Below are 22870 nucleotides of genomic sequence, written 5' to 3'. Positions count from 1 at the left end.
TTATGGACCGAAAAACACAGTGGGGCCAGAAAAGGTTTAAAAGACAGAAAAGTGATGCGCTCCATATAGTTTTTTAATACCACATTAGCTGTGAACTGCACCGAACTTAAGGCTTTGTTCAGTGCTACCAGCTGGAGAGCGGTGCCCTGTGGATACATGTTAAAATAGAGTAGGCACGGACAGAGGAGGGGGTGTGGAGATTCAGAGAGAGGAGGTGAGAGAGGAACGCAAGACTAGGAGAGGGTTAGAGAAGGCTGAAGAGTAAAGCAGACTGAAATGGGCAAAAGAAACAATGTTAAAGTGATAAGAAATGAGCCATGTATGGTTGACTATTTGAGCTCAAATTGTTGAATGCTGAAATTCGACTTAAAATTTGACAAAGCAACCTCAAACTTCAAGTCTTGTGTCATCACAAATGTGGATGCATTGTATTATCTCTGCCACCATGGAACTGCACCTGCTAATGTTTTTTTTTTTGACAGAGCCTTCGTTCATGGAAATGCTTGTCATGAAGTCGTTTGGCCTCAGGACAGAGCCATACACCTTCCAAAATAATGAATACCTTTTGTGTGGGAAGAAAGTGAAAGAGGAATGGGTGGACTGATTGTGTGTGTCTGTAAATATCCCTGCTGCCATGCTCACGTTGCTGCACAGCGAAGACATGGCCAAGCATGAGAAGGGGCCGCTAATCACAAACACATGGCCACTGATCTTAATATTCCATTTTCCTTTCTCCTCCTCTCTCTCTTTCTCCATCTGCCTCTGTGTTTCTCTCTCCTCCACTGTGTCTGGTCTTTTCCTGCCCGCCATCACATCTTTGTCTCCCCTTTCTTCCTCTCCATCTCGTTTTCCCTCCATCCACTATCTATTTTCTACAGTAACACTCTCAATCCCACACTCCATTTTCTCAGCCTGTTCCCTCTTTCTTCGCAGACCTCATTATCTACTTTTTTTTCTTCATTCACAGTCCCACCTTGATACGTACTTTTTAAAGTTTCTCCAAAGTTTTAGAAAGTTGCCCCTCTTATTCAAACAAAGAATGTCCCAGTACTGCAATACAACTCTGACTTGCTGCACAATTAACCAGATCGCCCCTCCCCCCTTCATTATGCATTGCTTTTCACTCTCTGTCATCTGGCAAAGTTTTTTTGATGTCTCTAGTTGTTGCAATCATCCATCGATAATGTCGGTCCGCTCCTAATTAAATGACTTTGTCTTCATCCGCTCCCTTTGCTTCATGACAGAAAGATGAAGTACTCGCAGAGGGCTAACCAGCTGTTTTCTCTCTGCTCCCTTTTTCCGGCGGCCTCGCATCTTAATTCATTAAGATACTTTCTGTTAATGTGGTTGTGGTTGTTATGAAAAGAGGCAACTTTGATGAACATACTCTCACATGTTCTCTCGGGTGCTGGAACAAACGGACGTAAAGGAAGCACACCATGAAGCACCCGTATGCACTCAAACAAATGTTGTAATGTGTGCGCACGGCCACCCACACACTGACAGTAAGACCGAGGAGAGATGTTCTCTTGGTTGATGCTCTGCTTTGCCACTGTCACTTTTGTCTGTGTGTAATGCCTTTCACTGGCTGCTTTTCGCTCACCCAAAATCACACTCTGTCTCCATTACTCACTCTCAGAACTCAGGTCTTTCCTTCTGTGTCATAAAAAGATCCTTTTTTTGTACTCTCTAAGACATTTACTCTCCTTCACTTCCTATTTTGTTCCTGTTGTCGCTCTGTCTTGCTCATTTGCTCTCTCTGCTTTTTTTCACGGTTCACTCTTTTCCTCTCATCTGACTCATTTTCTTCCATCAGTACCGTAAAAGCCATTTACTGTACCCAGTAAGGCAGTGGAGTTAAAACTCTTTCTTTCCATTTCCCCCCTGGGCTGGTAAAGTTTAAATCCTCTTTGTAATCATCATCACAAACACATCCACATGAAGGCCATTGCAGGTTCTGTGAAAAGAATAAACTGAGATAAAAAAACCTGTATATTACTTGCAATTAAATTGGTAAATTTAAGAGAGATTAATCACAAATATCCTTCTGTTAAGGAACTATATTGCTTCACGTTGCAATGTTTTACGACTTCATCCCACTGTGATCAATCCACTTGCATCTTTAGGGTCAAATCAGCGCACGGTAAAATTGTAGTATATTCACTCCACAGGAGTGATGGACAACTCTGTGACTTGTCCAGTTAGGTGAGCTTTGATCAAATATCTTTCATCAAATATCATTAAAAAAATCAACAGGAAGGAGCCAACGTGACATCCCAAGAGGAGATGAACAGAGGAGAGACAAGTCGGCTGAGACAGAGGAACACTGTTTGATGCAAATTCAAAGCAACCAAAGGGAGCTTTCATACATTTCCTCGTGGGCTGGTCTAATGGCCCATAGCCGAGGGTCTTGAACAGTGTGGACTGAGATGTGTGAGATGTGACACAAGAAAAATATCTACACGGGTTGCATTAGCTGACCGTTTCAGAAGGTAACCCTTTTTTGTCAATGGTTCCCGGCATTTCTTAGTTTGATTATGTTCCGCTGCCTTTGCTTAGTCAGCACATTGCTGTTGGTACATCCCCCACATTGCCAAGACAACCTTTTAGTGGCTTTAACTGCATGTTCATTGTTATTGGTTTTGGTGTACAATGTGCAATAACTAGCTTTGTGTGGTCCCTTTCTTTGCAGTCTACAGATACTGAACAATTGATAAAACCTGTGTGTATGTGTGGGTCTGCATGTATATACACAAATAGGTTTATACCCACTCTTATGTGTGCATGTGTGTGAACACATTTGTTATCATAACCAGTATAGTAGTAGATTACACTGAAACACATGCACCGACTGTGCTACCACTGCTGGGTTATCAGTGTCATCACCGATAGCTTAAACCTTGTTGTGCAAGCATGGAGAAAATCCAGCCACATTGTTGGGCCCCGGTTGGCTCCTTTTATCTCAGAAGGAGTCTCTCTGTCTGATTCCACCTGTGAAGGGCACCGGACAGGGACATTTTCACCAGGGTGGCTTTCAGGTAGCAGATTAATCTGATTTCTAGCATGCTGCTTGCTAAAAATGCCAGTGTCAGTGTTGCCTCTAGAACTAGTCCCAATTTAAATGCATTATGTGGATATATGTATTATAGAACAGCCATAAGGGGATAGAGGTGTTTTCTACAGACACATTTTGAGACATTACGGAATGGGTTGATAAATTGCAAAGGAATATCATCAACACCAGTGGATTTCCCTCGTGTTTCTTTGTTCATTAAAAGGATGTTTGATCGGTTTTACAGTGGCTGTTATTAATTATTGTGAATTTGTATTCATCCATTAACTATTTAATTTAAAATAAATCAAACAAATTATGATTTTCAATTTGCTTTTGTTGACCAACAGTCTAAAACTTCACGTTATATATATTAAAAATTATATAAAATAATAAGAAAACAATATTATATTTTGGTTGATTACACATCAAAAATGGTGCAAACTAAGCAATAAACCAGCACTGTCTGATTTGGACAGAAAAGTTTAGTTTTGTCTTTCTTTTTCTATCACAGTTTCATCCCTGTGATAATGTAGACTTGAAATGTACTATGAAGCAAGGACTGTCTATGGATTTATCCATTCCATATGTCAAGAACCGTTCATCAGATCTATGAAATATTCATAAACTTTGAATAAACAAATAAGCTCTCTGCAACAGCACTTTGCGAACTGAGTCGAGCATGTCGGTTGCAGCAGGCCATTACAGACAGTGGCTCATTGACAGCAGTCACAAAGTACGTCTCGCCAAAATAATTTAAGTGTTCTGGGGCCGGAAGACGAGTTCATGTGTTGCAGGCGGGAATACGTTATTTGTAACATGAGGCAACATGTCACAGGAGTCATAGAATTTGTCTGCAGATATTCTCTTTTGGAAACTCGCTGCTAAAAGTTTGACCAACCTTTAGTTTGGGGATAGTCATACTCTGCTGCGGAATCAAACTGCCCCACACAACTTACCATTGTTATTGCATGGCAGCTGGCCGCTGCTTGGTGTGCTTCCAGTACTACGACCAAACTCTTCTTCACTTCCCTGGACTCAATTAGCGATTCTCGAGTCAGTCTCGACAGTTCGACGCTTCCCCCACTCTGCAAGTCCTAACATTAACCATTTGTCCCTCCGGATCGTCCATTCTAGCATCAACCCTCAACAATGCTACGCTCTGGGTGAGAAGCCGTCCTGAACAGGAATGTCCTGACACTGCACTCGTGTTTGAAATAAGCACCCACAGAGGCATTGACGCTAGTGTCTATTATCCAGAAAACAACCTGTTATTACCAGCATTCTCAAGACTTTTGTCAGCTTCAATGGAATAAAATATCGGTGGCAGTGCTCCCCTAGTTTAGCCTCTTGTGCTTGCAATACTTTGTTCTCCCCGTCTTCCTCTTAGATTGCACTTATTCTCCATCCTTTGTCCTGATCTCTATCTCCTGATCTTTTTCTATGTGTTACTTTCCTTACTCCTTTTCTTCATCTCTTTCTTAAAGGTGATTTCTTTGACCTTCTCCGCTCCCCTGTTCTCTCCCCTATCCTCCTGCTGCTCCTCCTCTCCTCCCCGAACATCTGTGTGTGTGACAGGTGAGAGGACTGTGACAGTCCCCCGACGCTCCTCCCCTCCCATTTCTCCTCCCATTTTTTCCTGCGCTGATGCTCCTGTTCGCTCACAATCACTCCCTCACCTTCCATCCCCCACTGCAGCCTCCTCCATCTCCACTTTATTCTGTCAACCTTTTCCTCACTTCTCCCCTTTCTCTCTCAGGCTTTCACCTTTCACTGCACCTCTGTTCTTTTATATATATATATATATATATATATATATATATATATATATATATATATATATATATATATATATATATATATATATATATATATATATATATCACTCTTCACCCCACTCCTAACCTCTGTCAAGCTGCCCTTCCTCACCTCTCACCGCTCATCTGTTCCTCTTTTTCCAGCCCTATTCCTTCCCCTCCAATCTATGACAGCATCACTTTTCTGGCCGCTTCTTTATTTTGTTCCCCCACATCCTTTATTCCTGTCCCTTGTTCCTCCTCTGAACTCCAACATTGAGCTCTGTAGCCAGCAGCTCTCTTCTCTCATTGCTTTTTTTAGTCCGTCCTTCCAAATGCTTGCCATCACTTCTACGATCTTTTTGAACCTTTTCCTCTCTACACCTTTCAATCTATCTGTCTCTCTGTCATTCTGTCATCTGTTACTTCTAATAACCCCGTAACCCTAACATGCCTTCTACCCCATCCGTCCCCTTCAAACCCTTTTTCCTATCCATTACTCTGTCCTTTCAGATTCACATTAAGCCATGTTCAGACTGACAGAAGCACTTTTTCAAAAAAGCAGTCTCCTCATTCATTTCGGTGAGACAGCGTCGTTGGGCTCGGTTAAATAAAGGCAGAGTTGTCCGTCAAATAAAGTTGAACCTGGCTGAACTTTTGATACGAAACACAATGCAACATCATCCAGCATTGCACAGAGCTGGTCAATTAAATACTATGTATGTTTTGCATATTACAGTGTAACGTGAATGCCGTAATTCTTATGTTTTAGAAATTGTCGAGACGGAAGAGCAAATGATTGTTGCCCTTATACCTTTACAGAGTTGTAAAATCCTTTCTTCTAGTTTTATGAGCGGTTTTGCATCTGAAAAGATAAACATAGGCAGCATGTAATACAATTAGCAGAACACAGCAGGTACAGGTAAAGATGTACATACAGGGAGTAAGGTTTGGAACATAAAGGCATACATTCGCTCTCTGGCAGAAAGCCAGTTAGAGAGCAGGTATATAAACAGTGTGGCTCTTCAGGAATGAAAGACAGGTGTGCAGGACTGGAGGGAGAATCCGGGGGCGTCTGGTAGACGGGTGGTGAATGGAATATTTGGAAAGTTCTCAAGCATTGCAGGGGCCCCAGAGGGGAAGTGAAGTGTGAAGTGGCTGAGGTGTAGAACAGGCACAGAAAATGTCTGGTCATGATGTCACATACCAATGCAGCCTCTTGCATGCTTTAACTGCAATGCAAGTTTCAGTGGTTTGAGTTTGGTCACTCTGGCTGTAGCACTGCAGGGTAGACAATATTGGAGATTTTAAATGTGATTCCTATCAACCAGTAACGGCCATTTAAGTGGCCTTGAAGACTGTGCAACACTTTTCCAACTGCTTGCTTTGTGTTTCTCAGCCACTGGTTTGACTCACTGGATGCCGACTGTGTATATAAGCCTGTCGTTAACTGCCTATTTCAGATGGATTGTGATGGACAGAAATAAAACCAACTGATAGTGTTTTATTCCCTCAGTGTCCAAGTATGATGGGTTCAGCCAGGTCTTTTCCAGTGCTGGTACAGTAATAAAAGGGTGAAGATAGGTTTGGCTATGCAAGATTACTCAGTGACAACAGGAGTAGGGACACATCGATACCAGTATCGGGTATCAAATCCGATACTGTGCTCATGTACCCGTAAAAATACAACTGCACCCGATACCACTAGAGCAATGGGAAGTTTACCTCTCATCATTGAGCCTACATAAGCCGCACAGCTGCAACAATAACCTGATGCACAAACAGCTTACATCTAGTCTCTACTTCATCTGTCAGGTAGAATTAGCAGCCACACTGTTGCATGCATTTTCATGGACACATGCAGACACTTTAGCCTCCACCTCATCATTTAGTTTAGCTGTAAGGTTGTCTCCTGTTTTTCTGCCTGGCATACTCTGTTGTGTTTTCCGCCGGGGGATTGCAAAGCTGGCATGACTTTAGAGAGGGTCCGAGGGTCAAGAGAGAGAGCATGGCAGTAATAGATAGCAGTAACATTACAGCAGTGAACATAGCAGTGTAGTGTATGTGTAGTGTATTTGTAGGTAAATAAATTATATGACTCTCTAAGACCTGTGAGGAGACCTAAGCAGAGTGTCTATGTCTTGCTTCTCAATCTGCTGATGATTAAAGTCATGGAGGGTAGCCCTGAAGTTAGCAACAACTCTGGTGCACTTAAGGTGGCCTGGCCGTCAAAGTAGACCAGTTAGAATTGTATTGCACTTAAGCAGTGTGAATATGAGGAATGAGGTTGGATAACGAACAGAACGCCAGGTCAGCCTGCCCTGGATGAAACCAATTTGAAGAAATACAAGACAATTTCACTTCTTGCATTTGACACCAAAATAGGGATGTCAATAGAGTATTTGAGGATGTATACAGAAATGGAGCCTTACATCTTGGCTTAAGTTGGTTGAACTGACACTGAAATATTTTAGCCGCATACCCACCTCTACAATGTGCCACTATTATTCAGGAATTTGCAGTAACGGCCCCGTATTTTGCACATATATTCTCACTGTTCATCTCTCCCTTCCTTCAATTGTCCTGAACTCTACCCATAACTTTCTGTTTCATGTCATTTGAACCCACTTGCAGTCTCATTCTCCGTTGATGTTGCCCCCTTTCCAGTGTTGAATGGGTTCAGTTAATCTCTTTCTCCTAAGTTACTCAATCCTTTTCCCTCTGCTCCATTCCTCTTCCCCTCTTCGCTTTTGGCTTCATCTATCACCTTCTTTACCATAACTACATTGCTGTCTTTTTTCTGTCCTTTTTTCATCCCATCCGCATGCTCTCTACCAGAGCCATAAAAGCCTCTCTCATCACTCCCTCTTCTCCACACCTCATCCATCTCTGTTACTCGCCCTCGTTTCCATTTTTCTGCCTCCTCCCTTGGCTTGTCACCCCCTCAACACACACCTTCTCGTCATTCTTTTTGACACCCGATCCTCGATCTTGTTCTTAGCGTCACACTGCCTTGGTCATTGTCCAGTCAGCCTGCTTTCTTAATCTTTATTTTCAGTTTACTGTCTGTTTCTGATCACTATCACCTCGCCTCTCCCAAACCCAATGCTTTACCCTACATCCCCTCCCTTTCGCCCTCTTCTGATAGTGTTTTATCCCCCCAAGGGAATGGCTTTGCTGCAACGGGTTTTTTGAGGTATTGACGTTTCCACTGATACGGGCCCGGTTATCTGTCAAGGCCGGGGCTGGAGTGTAATGGCTCTGTAATTGGATAAGATATAGGATTTTTGCCAGGGGGGAATACATCGCAAACTGCCTCCTCACCCTCTATTTTATCATATGACTACTCTCATGCCTCCTCCACTAGACTTGGTGTTCCTCTCTCTCCTTTTGTACTTTCTTACTATCTCCCTTTCTCTAACTTTGTCCACATGGTTATGCTTTTTCTCTCTCATTGCCATTTTTTAAATCAGTCATTCTCCTTCACTTGTGCTTTCAGCCTGTCAATTTTTTAAATCTGTATTTGTGCCCTTTCAAAAATTCCATCAAAGAGAATCAAAGACGACGGCCGTGACATGGCCAGTTTGCAGTCCATCCACCACCCACTCGTCCCGACAATCTTTTCACAGTCACATTCTGTCACAAGTTTGGCTGTTTGATGCACTGATACATTTTTGTTACTTGGCATCCGTGCACGCGTCTCTACGTCTGTTTTATGTACTCTAATGTTCTCTGCATGCATTTGTCTTGTATTTCTCACACGGCTTTGTACAGTAGCCCACATACCATGTTGGCATCACATCTTTACTCTTAAAGACGGCAGATGACATCAGTTTAGTGGAATCTGTAGGTTAGTGGAATCTGTCCAGCATTTTAATTTCTTTTCTGTCTCGCAGTTGCCTTGCTCTTTTGTTTCTGCAACATTTAATCGAAGGCTCTTTTAACCTGTGAGGTCCAGGGGAGTTTGGCCCCGCCTCACAGAGACACCTTGAGGAGTGATAGGGGGCAACTTTAGGAGGACACATGAGTATCTGTCTGGCAATAAGGGCAGAGCCATGAGGTTTGAGTCTTGCACAAGGACGCAGACTGCCACAGACAGGATTACGATCCAAACACAGTCATCTATTCCAACAGTCGATACTGTAGCCATGGGAAAATAATATTTAAACATTCTCCTTTAATGCTTAGTCATTTTCTTCAAAGCAATATTTGACCTTGGCTAAAATGTTTTCCAGTTTTTGTGCTACCACCCTGTAAACCTTCAACTTTGGAGCTGTGTTTTTGTACATATTGGCATTTTTTAAAACTATGTGCAAAAAGGCAATAGGAGGACCTGAAGAGGAGGTCACCTTTCACTCTCACATTCACATTTAGAATATGTCCTCTTGCTTGTATTGTCCATGTTTGAGACTGATGGGGGAAAACAATGATGAATGTTCCACCAGGATTAAATATCACTTTATTCTGCGCTGCACTCAAGAATGCACATATTGAACCATAACCTAGCTGGAAACAACAGTATGAAGGTTTTTTTTTAGTGCTGACAGTTTTTGCATTTCCCATTATTCATATCTGTCTCGTTCCTGTTTCACTCCGTGTAAGTTCTTTGTGATTAATAGATATCACCAGGAACTGATCAAAGACATAATCAATAATGTGCTCATATTCAAATCATAGATTTCATTCATTCAACTGTTTTTGAACATATCTGGAGTCATGTGGATGACAGTGGACTCCACAGAGTACATCAAATATATTGTGTCTTGCATGTTAATATAAAAAAAGGATTCCATCTTGAAATGTCATACATACTAATGCCATTCCTCTAGAAGTTGAGGTGTCTGTTGTGACAATGGGTAAATAACTAGATGGTGCTGAAGAAGAGTTCATAGACTATACCAGTGTCTGTCTTGGAGCAAACGTCTGGGGTTTCTCTCTGCTGGACACTGACCATTAATAATAGGAAAGCGTAGAACTGTAGCTCCACATTCTCTTTGTAAAATGTCATTATGGCGGAGCCATGCTGGTCCTCTGACTGTCTTGGACTCCAGAGCTTGTCTTCCTTCAACAGCAGCAACTCAGCCTGCATGTGCAGAAGGCAGTCTTTGCTAATAAGATATACTGAAGTAAAAAAAAAGTTTCTACTCTTTGCTACTATTTATTTAATCACACCAGGGCCAAGACATTTTACTTCACAGATACTGTGAAAGGGATGTAAGATATCTGAAGACAAACTGACCTCCCACCCATTGTCACTGTCTCTGCAGGTGCTGGTGGTTGGTCTCCTCTGGACAGTGACCATTACCAGTGGCTACAGGTGGACCTTGGTTCCAGAAAGCAGGTGAGCGCCATAGCAACACAGGGTCGCTACAGCAGCTCCGATTGGACAACGCGGTACCGTCTCCTCTACAGCGACACAGGAAGGAACTGGAAACCATATCACCAAGATGGCAACATTTGGGTGAGTGAACAAGACATGTGTGTATGTGTGTTGTACTTGCAATGGCCACATGCTATCAGATAACGCTGGAACCATCAAAGACAGACCGCTATAGGGTTACATTGTTAGTAATAATTGTACATAACCATTTCCAAAGTAATTTGCATGCATTGTTCTTGGGGAAAAAAACACTATTACTACTTTGTATTGTTACAATATGTATTACTCAAGATGCATGTGTAAAAAGAACTGATCAAAAGGGAAATACTTTATGATAGAAAAGGATATTAAATGACACTTCTTCAAATAACACACAAATGACATTTGAAGGCTTCCTTTTCACCCTTACGTATCCTAGAGCAGAAACCTTGTGTGATAGTGCCACTGCGTGGTGCACAAAGTAATCAATTGATTTCCTCAATTTTAACCAAATGTAATATCTCAGCCACAGCCCTTATTCAAGCGCTGTTGGGTTCCAGATATAAAAATACAGAGAGAACATGAGGAAATGAGCCTCTTGGTTTATTTATTGACATTGATGGGATTTATGTGGCTATATCGTCTACTGTACATCTCGTATTCCAAACTCTGTCACAGCCCTTACCGAGCACTCGAGTTAGGCATCGTTGATCATTTGCTGATGGGTTAAAAGCCCACACTATTCACTGTTGGTGAAGAGCTACAGGTGATAAACAGATGGGCTTTCAGCAAGAGGAGAAGAAAATAGCCGTGTCATGAATAACGTTGATCCACCAAGCGAGTCAGCATTCATTTAAAACCTGGAAGGGGAGGGCCTTTTTGCCTTTTTATCTCCCCCGGTGGAGGCAGGATGTGTATTTTTTTTTTTCCCAGTCCATCTTATTCTTATTTGCTAAAAGACCATGAGGTATAACCTTTACTTTAATGCTCAGGGACGGCACATTAATTAACATCAATATGATGTCAATGTAATAGATTATGCAAAAAGGCATTAATCAATAGGAAACACATAAAAAAAATGAAATCAGTAAAAACAGACCATACACACATGTACAGTATAAGCATCTACTGTATATTAGTGTGGTAAACTGAGGGAATCAACAATGCCCACCTGGGAAATTACGCCCCAGGAAATGTAAGCCTAAGAAACCTTAAGATATTGTTTTGAGAATTGATGAGGCACACAGATTTCTTACCAATCTGTGGACATTGAGCATGTTCTCTCCTTCTGAGGTAGAAAGCCTCAATAAAGATTTAAGTGCGCCATCACACTTTTCGTATGAAAAGATCCGACATGTGAAGAATCTTGTTTACCAGCCACAGAGTTTAAATCTCTAGTGGGTGTGTGTTTCCATACACGTTTTATGTTTCTGCATGTGTGCATTTTTCTTCTGTGGGTATTAAACTGCATTCAGCCCCGAATAGCTTCATCATTATTCTCTCTTTTAGTACTGTTAGGACTGGATGCAGTGACAAATATGGATCATTTACAGTTGAAAGTAAATTAAGCTGTTGTTTTTGTGTGCAGCATCATAATTGTTTGGCGATTATTTATTCAGAAGTGTTTTCCTTCTGCCATTAACCCTGATTCATTGCCTCTAATATTACTGCAAATACTCCAAAACACATTAATCTTGGATGTATTTGTAACTAAAGACATTTTTTTTTCTGTTTTGCCTCGATGTATGACATATATATTGCTTTTTTTATTTATTGCCAGTGTAATTCAAAATATTGCTTATGTAAACAAATACAGAGCCAATAATTTTAAACTGGGCATAAAGCATCAATAACCCCCAGTGTAGTAAGAAGCAAATCTGGAGCTATTTGTTTCTTCTTTGTCTCTTGTCTTATTTAGAAGAGGCTTTGGGTTTGCGGCAATCTAAATGAGTGTGCACAGACACACATACATGCACACACACACATACTTAAAGCAAAAGATTAGACCTTTTTTTGTGAATATGTCTGTTTGTGAGAAATTGGCGATAATTTCGGAGCTATCAGCCCAATTGATCAAAGGGACGAGTTGGGATGATAGGGCACTTAAGCCAACTTAATGTTTCAGACACACACACATACACACCCACACACCCACTCACACACACACACACACACACACACACACACACGCACACACACTTCTACCATCAGGCTGTGTTTCAAGCCATTCAATCACATTCGGCTCAATCACATTCACCGCTGAGGTTCACACAGCAATCCCTAGAGAGAAAACCACCTGTCCTGCAGTCTTATGCATGAAGGTTCTATTCAGGCACATTTTGCCACCAATCATCGCCTGCCGTTACTCCACACTGATGGTTTAACTCTTTCACTGCCAAACTGAGAGGGCAACGTTCAGTCAAAGCAACAGTATTGATGATAGCTAAATTGCTGTGACTGTGAGTCACTGAGGAGGATAGTTGGTAAAGGCCTGGAAACTGCAGTGCTGGGCTTTCTTGAAAAATAATGTTTTAATGCATCGTTAACGTACAGTCACAATGACAATGATGAATTACTGCAATAATTAGAACTCGTCGAACAGAGGACAATGCCTAACAGGCTGTCAATATTTGCAAACTTGAATTAATCAGTTACACAATCATCATACTTGGGGGAGCAAGTGTTGGCTATAATGGAAGATGCATACACTAAATGCAGAGTTGAGTATTGAACCACAAGTTACCGTGTAATGTGTTGATGAGCAGGTCCACAGTATATTGTTTGTAACTTGTGTTTTTCTAGGACGCACATACACACTAGAACCATAGTGACGTGATACACAGTCCTGCCTGCTACAGAATGTATAATAGTATCTGGTAGTAATGCACTTTAAAAAAGGAGCAATATGCCGAAAGAGAAGAAATCTCGCAGAACGGTGATATACAAATGCATTTAATATGTTGGTTAGATCTTAATGATAGACATAATATGGTTTGCACGTTGGCAATATGTTAAATTTAATAAAAAAAAAGATTAATTGATTTACTTACTTACGTATCTTAAAAGTCTTCACTGATAAAATATTGGCAGATATTATAGGACATGCATTTTAGAAATTCGCAGCTCTCAGTGACAGGCAACAATTTGTCAGGTGTCTGTCTTGGAAACTGATCATCTTTTCTTTTGTCAGTTTAAGTATCAGACTTTGATCCACAATTACAGCTTCATGATTTAACGCGTCTCAGCGGGAACATTAAAAGCTAAATGTAGTGTGTAGTGAATTCTGTGAAAGCGCAGGAAAAAACAAACATTCTGTCTGACTGCACATTAAAACGCAATTAACTTAACAAACTAACAAACATTTGAAGCCACATTTCCCTCCCACACACTTGTTTACCATAACTCGTAACTCATAACTTGTTCAGATAATGCCAGCAGGCCCTGTCAGAATGTTTATTAATGTGGATGAGAAGCTTGTAGCTGCAAGTTACAGCTACGGTCAGTTGACAGTAATGTATGTATCCAATAAACTAGCACAGTTCGAATCGCAAATCTTAAACTGATACAGGATCCAACTGGGACACATTAATAATGGTTTCTCACTGGATCAATAAAACATGCTATATGTGATTTACTTAAATACTGAATGGGATAAGTTCCTGCAACTCAAAACATTCTCCATTCGGCTGTTTTCTATTCCATAATGTATTACGTGAAGGTGTATGCTACTTTTGTGTGTGCCGCTATGAGGTTAGCGACTGCATTCACATCCTGGAGTTTGTGTATGTCTTTGTTGGTGTGAGGGGTTTTATGCTTCCATAGATTAAACCGGAGAGGAAAAATAGTGCATCATATACAGACAACTGTGCTTCAGTCAAGCACTCTGTACTGTAAATATTATGTATGTATGTTAATAATGTTCACCATGATAGCTTAACACTTAAGAGCAGTTACCTCAGAATAAAACCTAGAGTCTTAGTATCCTATAGAAAGGTGAATTTGACAGCTGGATAGAGGGCCATATGTAGTGAAAATGTGCAAAAAAATGTGTTTTCTGGACTGATTTAAAATGTACAGAAGGCTGTACACAAGCCAGAGTATTGCAGTAGCACAGCAGCAGACAGAAACGCACCACAGTGAAGTTTGTTGGTGTCTCCATGGTTTGCACATGCTGTCAACATCCCAGCTGTCACACATCTGCGGCGCGAGTCACCTCAGCCACGGGGCTTCTCGGTCGGCTGTGATTGTAACGAAGCTTCGCCTCCTGTTCTGTACGCTGTTGGGTCTGATTCCACAGCTCTATATTCCACTTTGTAACAGTTGCACCAAATATCAGATTCCAACTTTATTTCATGAATCTATTTCCAAATACACTGGTAGTTACGTGTCAGCTTGTCTGTGTCGCTAGCGAGGAAACAACATGGCGGTCCCGGAGTTTGGAGACTCCTAGTTGACCAACTTTGGAGACAAGCTTGCAAAGAATACGGGACAGGTTGTAGTCCAAATCGAGTTTCTGCACTTGTACTGGAGTAAATGGATATACTTGCAACCTAACTTTTAAAGAAATGCAACTTGATTTATTTTTGCGTGATTTGTTTCAGTCAGTTATGAGAAAGAAAAGAAACACGAAGCACGAAAGCACAACGCTGACTTTTTGAACTTGAGTGATTTCCCTAGTTGTAAGATTGAAATATTCTTGCATTTTTGCTTCTGATTAAATACAGACATCAAGTGCCTCATACATATCCATTTAGGCATTTGGCTGACACTTTTATCTAGAGGGCTTACATTAGGAGGAAAGTAAGTGCACATTAGTGCAAGGGACATCAAAGACAACACCAAAGCAAGGTGAAATGAATAAAATAAGTATAAAAAGAGTGCTCAAAATATGTTGCATTATGTATGTATTCAAATGCTCATAAAGGAGGAGTGTATATGAAGGGAACTAGTCTGGAATTTAAACAAGTCTTGGCATACAGTCTTTAGATTTACTATTCTAATGTAATCTGTATTATGACGACATATATATGTGTATCTATATATAATGTATATATATATATATATATATATATATATATATATATATATATATATATATATATATATATATATATACGTATATATATACGTATATATATATATATTCCATAACACAACCGTTTTGGTTCAAGGGCAAACTCCATCTCGCTACTTTTAGAAAGACCTAACAGCTGGCGCTTGTGCAATTTTAAGCGTGAATTACAAACAATACATTGGTAATGTCCATTTTTGAAACAGATACATTACTTCATCATCCCCAAGTATTCTTGGGCAGACCCCTGTGTTATGAAGGACCAAATACCTCACTCATAAATTAATATTTAGCTCGCGAATCTGTGGCCTGCTAAATGTCAGCTTGTAATTGAATGATCGGGAGGGGTGCTCCAGATCTCAATGTGACTGTGCTGTACTTTCACTTTGTATTTACTATGCTCTCTCTGTATTTATTTTAATTATCGAATCCATCATGCAATGATATGCTTAAGCTTCACATATGATGACTCTGGCATGGAGCATTTTATTTTCCTTGTGAAGTCTCTGAATCAAAAGCATGTTGGTGAGTGTGAGAGAGAGAGAGAAAAAGAGAGAGAGAGAGAGAGAGAGAGAGAGAGAGAGAGAGAGATATGGCTTCACTTTGAAAGTATCAAGGCAATGGGAGAGGTAAGGGATATTATGGAGACACAAATATTTATCTAATTTCTGCAGTAATTATAGCTGCACAATCTAGCAGCAACTACATTCAGTGTTAAGAAAAGCCTCCGATGTTTGAATAATGACAGCCTTTCATTAAGTCATCTAGAAATCATTCTGAAACAGACCAATATTCCACCCAAACCTTGTGGTCTAAGTGGTGCTTCATACCAATGGCACTGATCGCTTTTCTCATTAACACAAGAGAAACAAACAGCCATTGATCTGTCGAAGTATTCTTGAATGCCTATTTTCTCATTTATTATGAAGTGGTCTGGAGAAAGGCCTCCAATACAAAATATTATTTCATCGATGCACCATGCATTGTGGAACGTAAGCCAGTGACACATGAGTCAAGTCGAAGATGCTAAGACCCAAACAGCAACTGGTACCAGCTGATAGGATTGATTGGGGAGGCGATCAAAGAAGATTATTTACGTCAGAGATGAGGTGCACTCATTTGATATTAATGCAAGATATTTAATAGGTTTAGCATTCTGTTTGATGTGTCTATTAATAGATATTATCTTAATAAAAGGCAACTAGGCACCCACATGCATGGGAAGGATGTTCATGCATACACAAGCAGTCACTCACAGAAAATGCTGCTGACCAGCAGTCAACTGCTCAAAGGAATTACTACATTTAGAATTAAAGTCCAAAATGTTTGAACTTTATTAGACCATGGAGAAACGCATTGCTCGCAGTCATGAATATGACTTTTATGGCTTTTTTTTCATCTACATTGATATAAAGTCTCTTCTAACTTTCCGCTCTATATCTTGATCCGCTGCAGTGACTTCACAGGACTTGAACGTCAGCCTCTTTAATGTCGCTTCACTCCATTCCAGATAAGGGTTGTATGGAAACTAAAAATTGCTGAGTGTGAATAACGAGGATGATGAATTGAATCAGATAGAGAGGACACTTCCCAGTGAGCCATGAAAGTCTCCTGAGCTACAAGTTGAGCGGCTGCTATGAAAATGTAACTGTCATGAACATGAGCATTGTGCTTTTTGTGACAGTGGACATGGGACTGACAATTACACCTTTCCCATTATTATAACAGTCCACAGGTGGTATTGTGATAATCCCTTAAAAAAATTTTTTTTTTATTTTTATTTTTTTTCCACAAGACTGTTGTGGACAAAAGAGGAAACTCTTTCAAATTGGTTCTCGTGGGTCCTACAGCGCCAAAGCTCCGGGTGAGCTGGTGGTGTGAACACAACATGAATGAGTGAATATGCTGGCTCCCTTAAACATCATGTCAAAACACACATACACTCACAAATAATTCCTTAGTAGCGGGTGCAGACGCATGCACATACACAAACACTGCGACATGCACTGTGCAATGCAATGTGGTGTGTGAGGTTTCACAGCAGAGCCAGGGAGGCAGTCTTCACTCCATCAGTGTTGGTCCCTGGTGAGCAGAGGGGAGACAGGGTGCCAAATGTCCACAGCCTGAGTAATGGGCTCTTAAAGCTCTATTCTTTCCCTATGTGTGTGTGTGTGTGTGTGTGTGTGTGTGTGTGTGTGTGTGTGTGTGTGTGTGTGTGTGTGTGTGTGTGTGTGTGTGTGTGTGTGTGTGTATGTGTGTGTGTGTCCCTGTCTGACTCTGTCAAATTTAATTCAGTGCAGCAGAATATTTTGCACACCAAATATGAAGTTATACGGGGGGAAAAAACTGATGCTATGATCCTTAAACTTTCTTTTTTTTGACAGAGGCCTTTCCTTCTTTCAGTTACTCCACAGTAATTAATGATCCCAAATGGAAGTGTAAAGAAAAGTATTAGCAAGACATTCTCTGGAAGTGTTCCTCATTTCTCAGCTAATAATATATGTGAAGTGAAGTAAAGGATTGCAGTTCCCTTTGTCACCAGCTCTTTATGAGCTCCTTTTAGCAGGTGAGAGCAGTTAATGAGAAACTGAAGTGAATAGCAACGCTTTGGCACAAGGCTGTAACGACACAAAGGGTTTAATACTGTCCCAGCTCCAGATGGAACATTGGAAACACCTTGCTTGCACATATACAAACATGTATGAAAGTATTTGATGCAAATCATCAAAAGTGCGCAGAGCAAAGGATGGACATGAATTAAAATTGTTATAATGAAACATGCAGATGTGAAGTGCAGCTCATGTTAAGTGTTTTTTTTCTCTTCAGATAGCATTGAAGAGTGTTGAGGGAGTACTGTAGGAATAAGGAGAAGAGACATGAAGTGAACTCTCCACTATGATAGGCAGCATGATATCGATGATATCAACAACTAATAGATACATATGCAACTGAGGAGGATATGCATGCCCATAATATAACAGTAAATAGAAGAAATTACATATTTCAGAATGATGTCTGGAGCGCAACCAATCAATACTATTTAAAAAAACATTCAAATCTCAAAAAAAGGATGCGCAGGTCAAGTTCCTTATTTAGACCGACTGAAACTGTCGACCCAGATCAAACGTCCATTTGGCTTCTGCCTGCAGCAGAACTGGGTTGTAGTCCCCACCCCTAGTGGGAGGGTTGATTGACTGTGTAGCCCAGAAATGTTATTCTTTGTCAATAAGTGTTTAGCCAGAGGAGATGAAGAATCTCTCCCACTGTGGCATCTTTTTATGTTAAAAAAGTCCTGTTCCCATTCTCTGTATTTCACCGACATGGTCTCAAGCAAGGCAGATGAATAATATAAAGCCACCCATGGGAGGCTCAATCAAATATTTAAGTTAGAACATTTTCTACTTTTGGGATTCATAAATGGCTTTAGTTTGTTGGAAAGTGAAAAGACGCAGCTTGTCTAATGGGTGTTGAAGTGCTATTTTGTCGTGGTAGACAAGAATTGATCACAGCAGTCTCTGAGGTTGGTGTTAAATTTAAGAGTTTCAGTGTTTTTTTTCTATGACAACATCATGCAATTTGCAACACATCACAGTAGCTCTACTAAAAGACTTGCCATTTTCCTTTAACAAAGCCTGTGCTGTAGGCATTCACTTAAAGTCTCATGTGTCCCTACACTTGTTGACGAAAACCAAAGATTATTGTATTCTACTTAAGATTCATGACTTCAATTTATCATTACTACAGTTTGCCCTGTCTTGGCACAGAAGGGGCCCACACCCACGCAAACACTAACACCCACAGGGCTTCACAGAAACACAAATTTCTCTATGGTCCTTCTGTTTTGTCCTGTACACTTGTCGATAAAAACAAAAGACCAGACCAGGCCGGACTGATTTCCCCTGCCTCTGTTAGGAAGGAGCGCGCGCACACACACACACACACACACACACACACACACACACACACACACACACACACACACACACACACACGCACACACACACACGCACACACAATGGCCCTTACTCTGGGCTGGTCGAACAAAGCGTCCAGCAGCAACAAGAAAACATCAGAAAATAGCTTTCACTTGTTGTTTCTCAGTATCTGGAGATCTGTTCTCTGGAAAGGTCTGTCTCTGGCTGTCAAAACCGAGACACAGAGACACATACACACGATAGGTATTCACTGTCACGCGCACACAGACACACACAGGCAGAAATGACAGATGCACATTCAGGAAATGGAAAAACATGCAGCCAGGGAGAATAAGTAAGTAACTGAGGTGAAGGAGGAGGGAGAGCAAGTAGATGATGATGATGATGTGTGTGTGTGTGTGTGTGTGTGTGTGTGTGTGTGTGTGTGTGTGTGTGTGTGTGTGTCTCTCTCAAGGCCCTGGTCTGTGGATGGGCACACGTAATGCATGATTATCTTGTAAACGTGTGGAGTGATGTGTGTTTGTGTGAGACAGGGCTGACCACAGGGGTATTTGTTGACCAGCTGTAGTAGCGTGATTGGCTTGTTGTTTCCTGAATGACAGCCGCCCTGGTGTTCCAAATGGCCAACAAGGAAACCGGCTGGTTCTCAGCTTCCCTCATTATTTTTGTTTTCCAAGTTCCCTCCACTGATCTCATGGAATGCTTAAATCATGTGACAGCTCTGCGTTGTTTTGATTCTCATCCAAGATTTTCTCCCTAACTTAGCTTATTTTATACTTTTAAAACACAGCATGTTAATTTTTTAATATTCTTAAACTTGATGCACATCTTCATAGGAGTAAAACAAATTGGAGTAAATATTTTTCGGTTTGTACCTACAAAAAATTCCCAAGTGCACCATGCTTTTTTAAGAAATACTGCGGTACATTTAAAAGTAGTTTGATGAACATAGCATAAATATACATAAAAAAAATTGTGGAGAGAAACACACAAATCCATGAAAGCATGTGTACACACATACACAGACATACACTGGGTGAAAGATGAAAGTTGCCTCAGGCACTTTGTGGCCTTTGTTGCCATAAATTGCTTCAGTTCTTGATTAAACAAAAACGTCAAAGTGTCTAAGCTCTTAAGTTGCCGAACACTTATACACACATTCATCGACATACACGGACACACATACACACTATATGAAGTGACACACAAGCACACACACATTCCCAATTACTCATTGGATGCCGGTTAATGATTGGACTTTGGAGGAGAGGGAATTAAATGGTTGACTAAGCAGACTTTTGCGAGCCGTTCAGCATCCACAACTTTTTCCTCATCTTTATCCTCCTCCTCTTCCTCTTTTCCCTATCCTACCTTCTACCCTCTGCTCTGCATAGTAATGCCTTTGAATTGAGCTGTTCATTCAGCCAAGCACAGATAAGTGCCGTATAGCGGGAAGAACACAATAGAGAAATAAAAGAAGGAAGCTAGAAATTGGGGATGGGGCTTTTGGGTTGAGCTGGAAAAAGGTTTTGTTCTCTCTTCCTTTCTATCTCATATACCTTGACTGGCAAGGAAAGGAAAGTGTCAGCTGGACAAAAAGAAGTAAAGTCTTAGGCACATAGTCAGCCAAATCCCCAGTAGATATACAGTATTCAGAGTTTTTTATTATTATTTTATTTCCCACTGTGAAATAAGCTTACGGGTGATATCAGGTTTTAACGCTGCAGAAAAGTTTAAATGGCAAGGTGGTGCGTGGGCGGCTGTGTGTATGTGCGCATATGTGCTCCACATGTGCATGCAAATTGATACATTTGTACTTTTTGTGCTCTAAACCCTGAGCCAGGGCCACAGGCATTTTGGAAACTGAATTGTAAAGGACAAATACACAAAATAGAGCAAAGGATGTGAGGGAGGATTTAGAAGATTTGACATACCAACAACTCCACAGAGCGGTAGTAGCGCCGGTGGTGAGAGGAATATTTCAGTTTTCAGAACAATTTCAGAAGCTAATGGCTTGGTCCAGTATGTTAAATGTGAACGTATATTAGCTCCGCTGCAGCTCCAAGGACCCTCCGCCTTATAGCCTAGTTTCAGAGAAAGATGTGTCCGTTTAGCCCTCATTGATCACAGACCTCATCATCGGCTCAGCTTTTTCTATGTCGCCCCCCCACCCTCCCATTGTCCAGCCTTCAGTTCATGAAGTGTCTCGCAGCGCATAGGGCAGAGACAGAATATCACAGCGTTGTAGCTGCTGCGTCACAGTTGGTCCCTCTTCATCTAACATAGTTTTACAGGAAGTGGCGAGGGGACTGAATGCTTGGCTGGGACACTGAGACTGGGTCCATCTCTCCAGTTCTGCAACACCCACTCACGACAGATGGAAAGGGTTTTACTCCATTTTTTGGTTCCCAAGAAGACAAAAAGAGCTCACTTGTTGTGGTTATCAGCATCCTAAACCAAGACTTTCTGTCTGCTAATCGAGCAGTTACTGGAACTGGTTCAGCGGGGTAAATTCTTTTGTTTTGACTTCCTTAACCTATGAGTACAATAAGCTGTCGATTGCCTATTCCTCGGTGCCCCGGACCATCAGCGAGTCACTTAACCCTGCACTATAGGACCTGTGAACCTGCAGAGAGTAGAAACTGCAGTTAAAGTTTCCTGGAGGGTTTCCCTGCTGAGTCATGTGGAGCTATGTGAATTTGAAGCAGGGTGCTAATAAAAAAGTGTTTGTGGTCTCGCTTAACCTTTCCTGGATAAATAAAGATTAAAAATGAAGGGAAAGGCACAGAGGAGATAGAAGCCCCATTCACCTCGTGTTTCTCCCCTGCCACAGTAGAATTGCAGTGGCTCTGAGCTTAGTGTGAACTCTTGACCATCTCCTTCTTTGCAGATAGCATATCTTCAGGGGTACATATGGGTTCACTGAGAAGTCAGCTCAAAGCAGACTGACTAAGCGGAGCTTTTTTCACCCACCCTCATCCACGGCCCTGCCCACTTCATGTCTTATCTAGAATAACACATGGCTGTCTAGTGTCTTGCTCTCGTCAAGTTACCTACACAGCTTTTAATGATGCTTCTCCCAAATGGTTCGTGCTTGCTGTTTAGTGCCTATGTGTGTAGAAGAAAAGCAGGGGTGGAGCATGGTGGATGTGTGTACGTGTGTTGCAGAGAGGAGGAGAAAGTAAAGAAGTGAAAATAGTTCAGAGACTGTGGTGAGGCGGATTAGTGGGTAGTTAGAGGTTCTCCCCATCATGTGCCAGGTCAAGTGAAGGAAGAGATACTGAGCGGGAGGAGCACAGGAGAGGAGGAAAGAGGAAGGAAAATAGAAAAGTGTCGGACGAAGAGATGTGTTAAACTGTGCATTTCTTTCTGACTTTTGTCAGTATTTTAGGTTTCCGCTATGCTGTAAAACAAGTGGGTTTTCTGTGTTCTGTCCCTCACTTCTACTGTGTGAACACAAATGCAAACATTATTACATGTAAATGTATGACTACCGCTCTCAAACAAGATTGCTTCACCAAATAGGTCAGTGTAAAACGTACCACAGCAATGCAGAAATTAAGAAAAAGTGATAATCAAATCACAACCAGAATTAATTCATTGAAATTAAGCTCTGCCTCTGCTGAAGATTTTTTAGAGAGGCCACAGTGAATGTAT

At 41.2% G+C, this 22870-nt stretch overlaps 1 protein-coding gene across 1 annotated transcript in view; it reads left to right on the top strand.

The window, feature by feature from the left end:
* Positions 1 to 22870, top strand: part of cntnap2a (contactin associated protein 2a) — a gene marked incomplete at both ends in the record, with an annotated part of 347422 nt that overhangs the window by 135907 nt on the left and 188645 nt on the right. Inside the window, one exon of the mRNA XM_079234339.1 lies at positions 10116 to 10309. Within this exon, the coding sequence (XP_079090465.1) occupies positions 10116 to 10309 (194 nt within the window). The remainder of the gene's footprint in view (positions 1 to 10115; positions 10310 to 22870) is intronic.

This window comes from Taurulus bubalis (assembly GCF_910589615.1).
Source record: "Taurulus bubalis genome assembly, chromosome: 18".
Classification (NCBI taxonomy): Eukaryota; Metazoa; Chordata; class Actinopteri; order Perciformes; family Cottidae; genus Taurulus; species Taurulus bubalis.
This window is presented reverse-complemented; position numbering and strand designations above follow the sequence as displayed.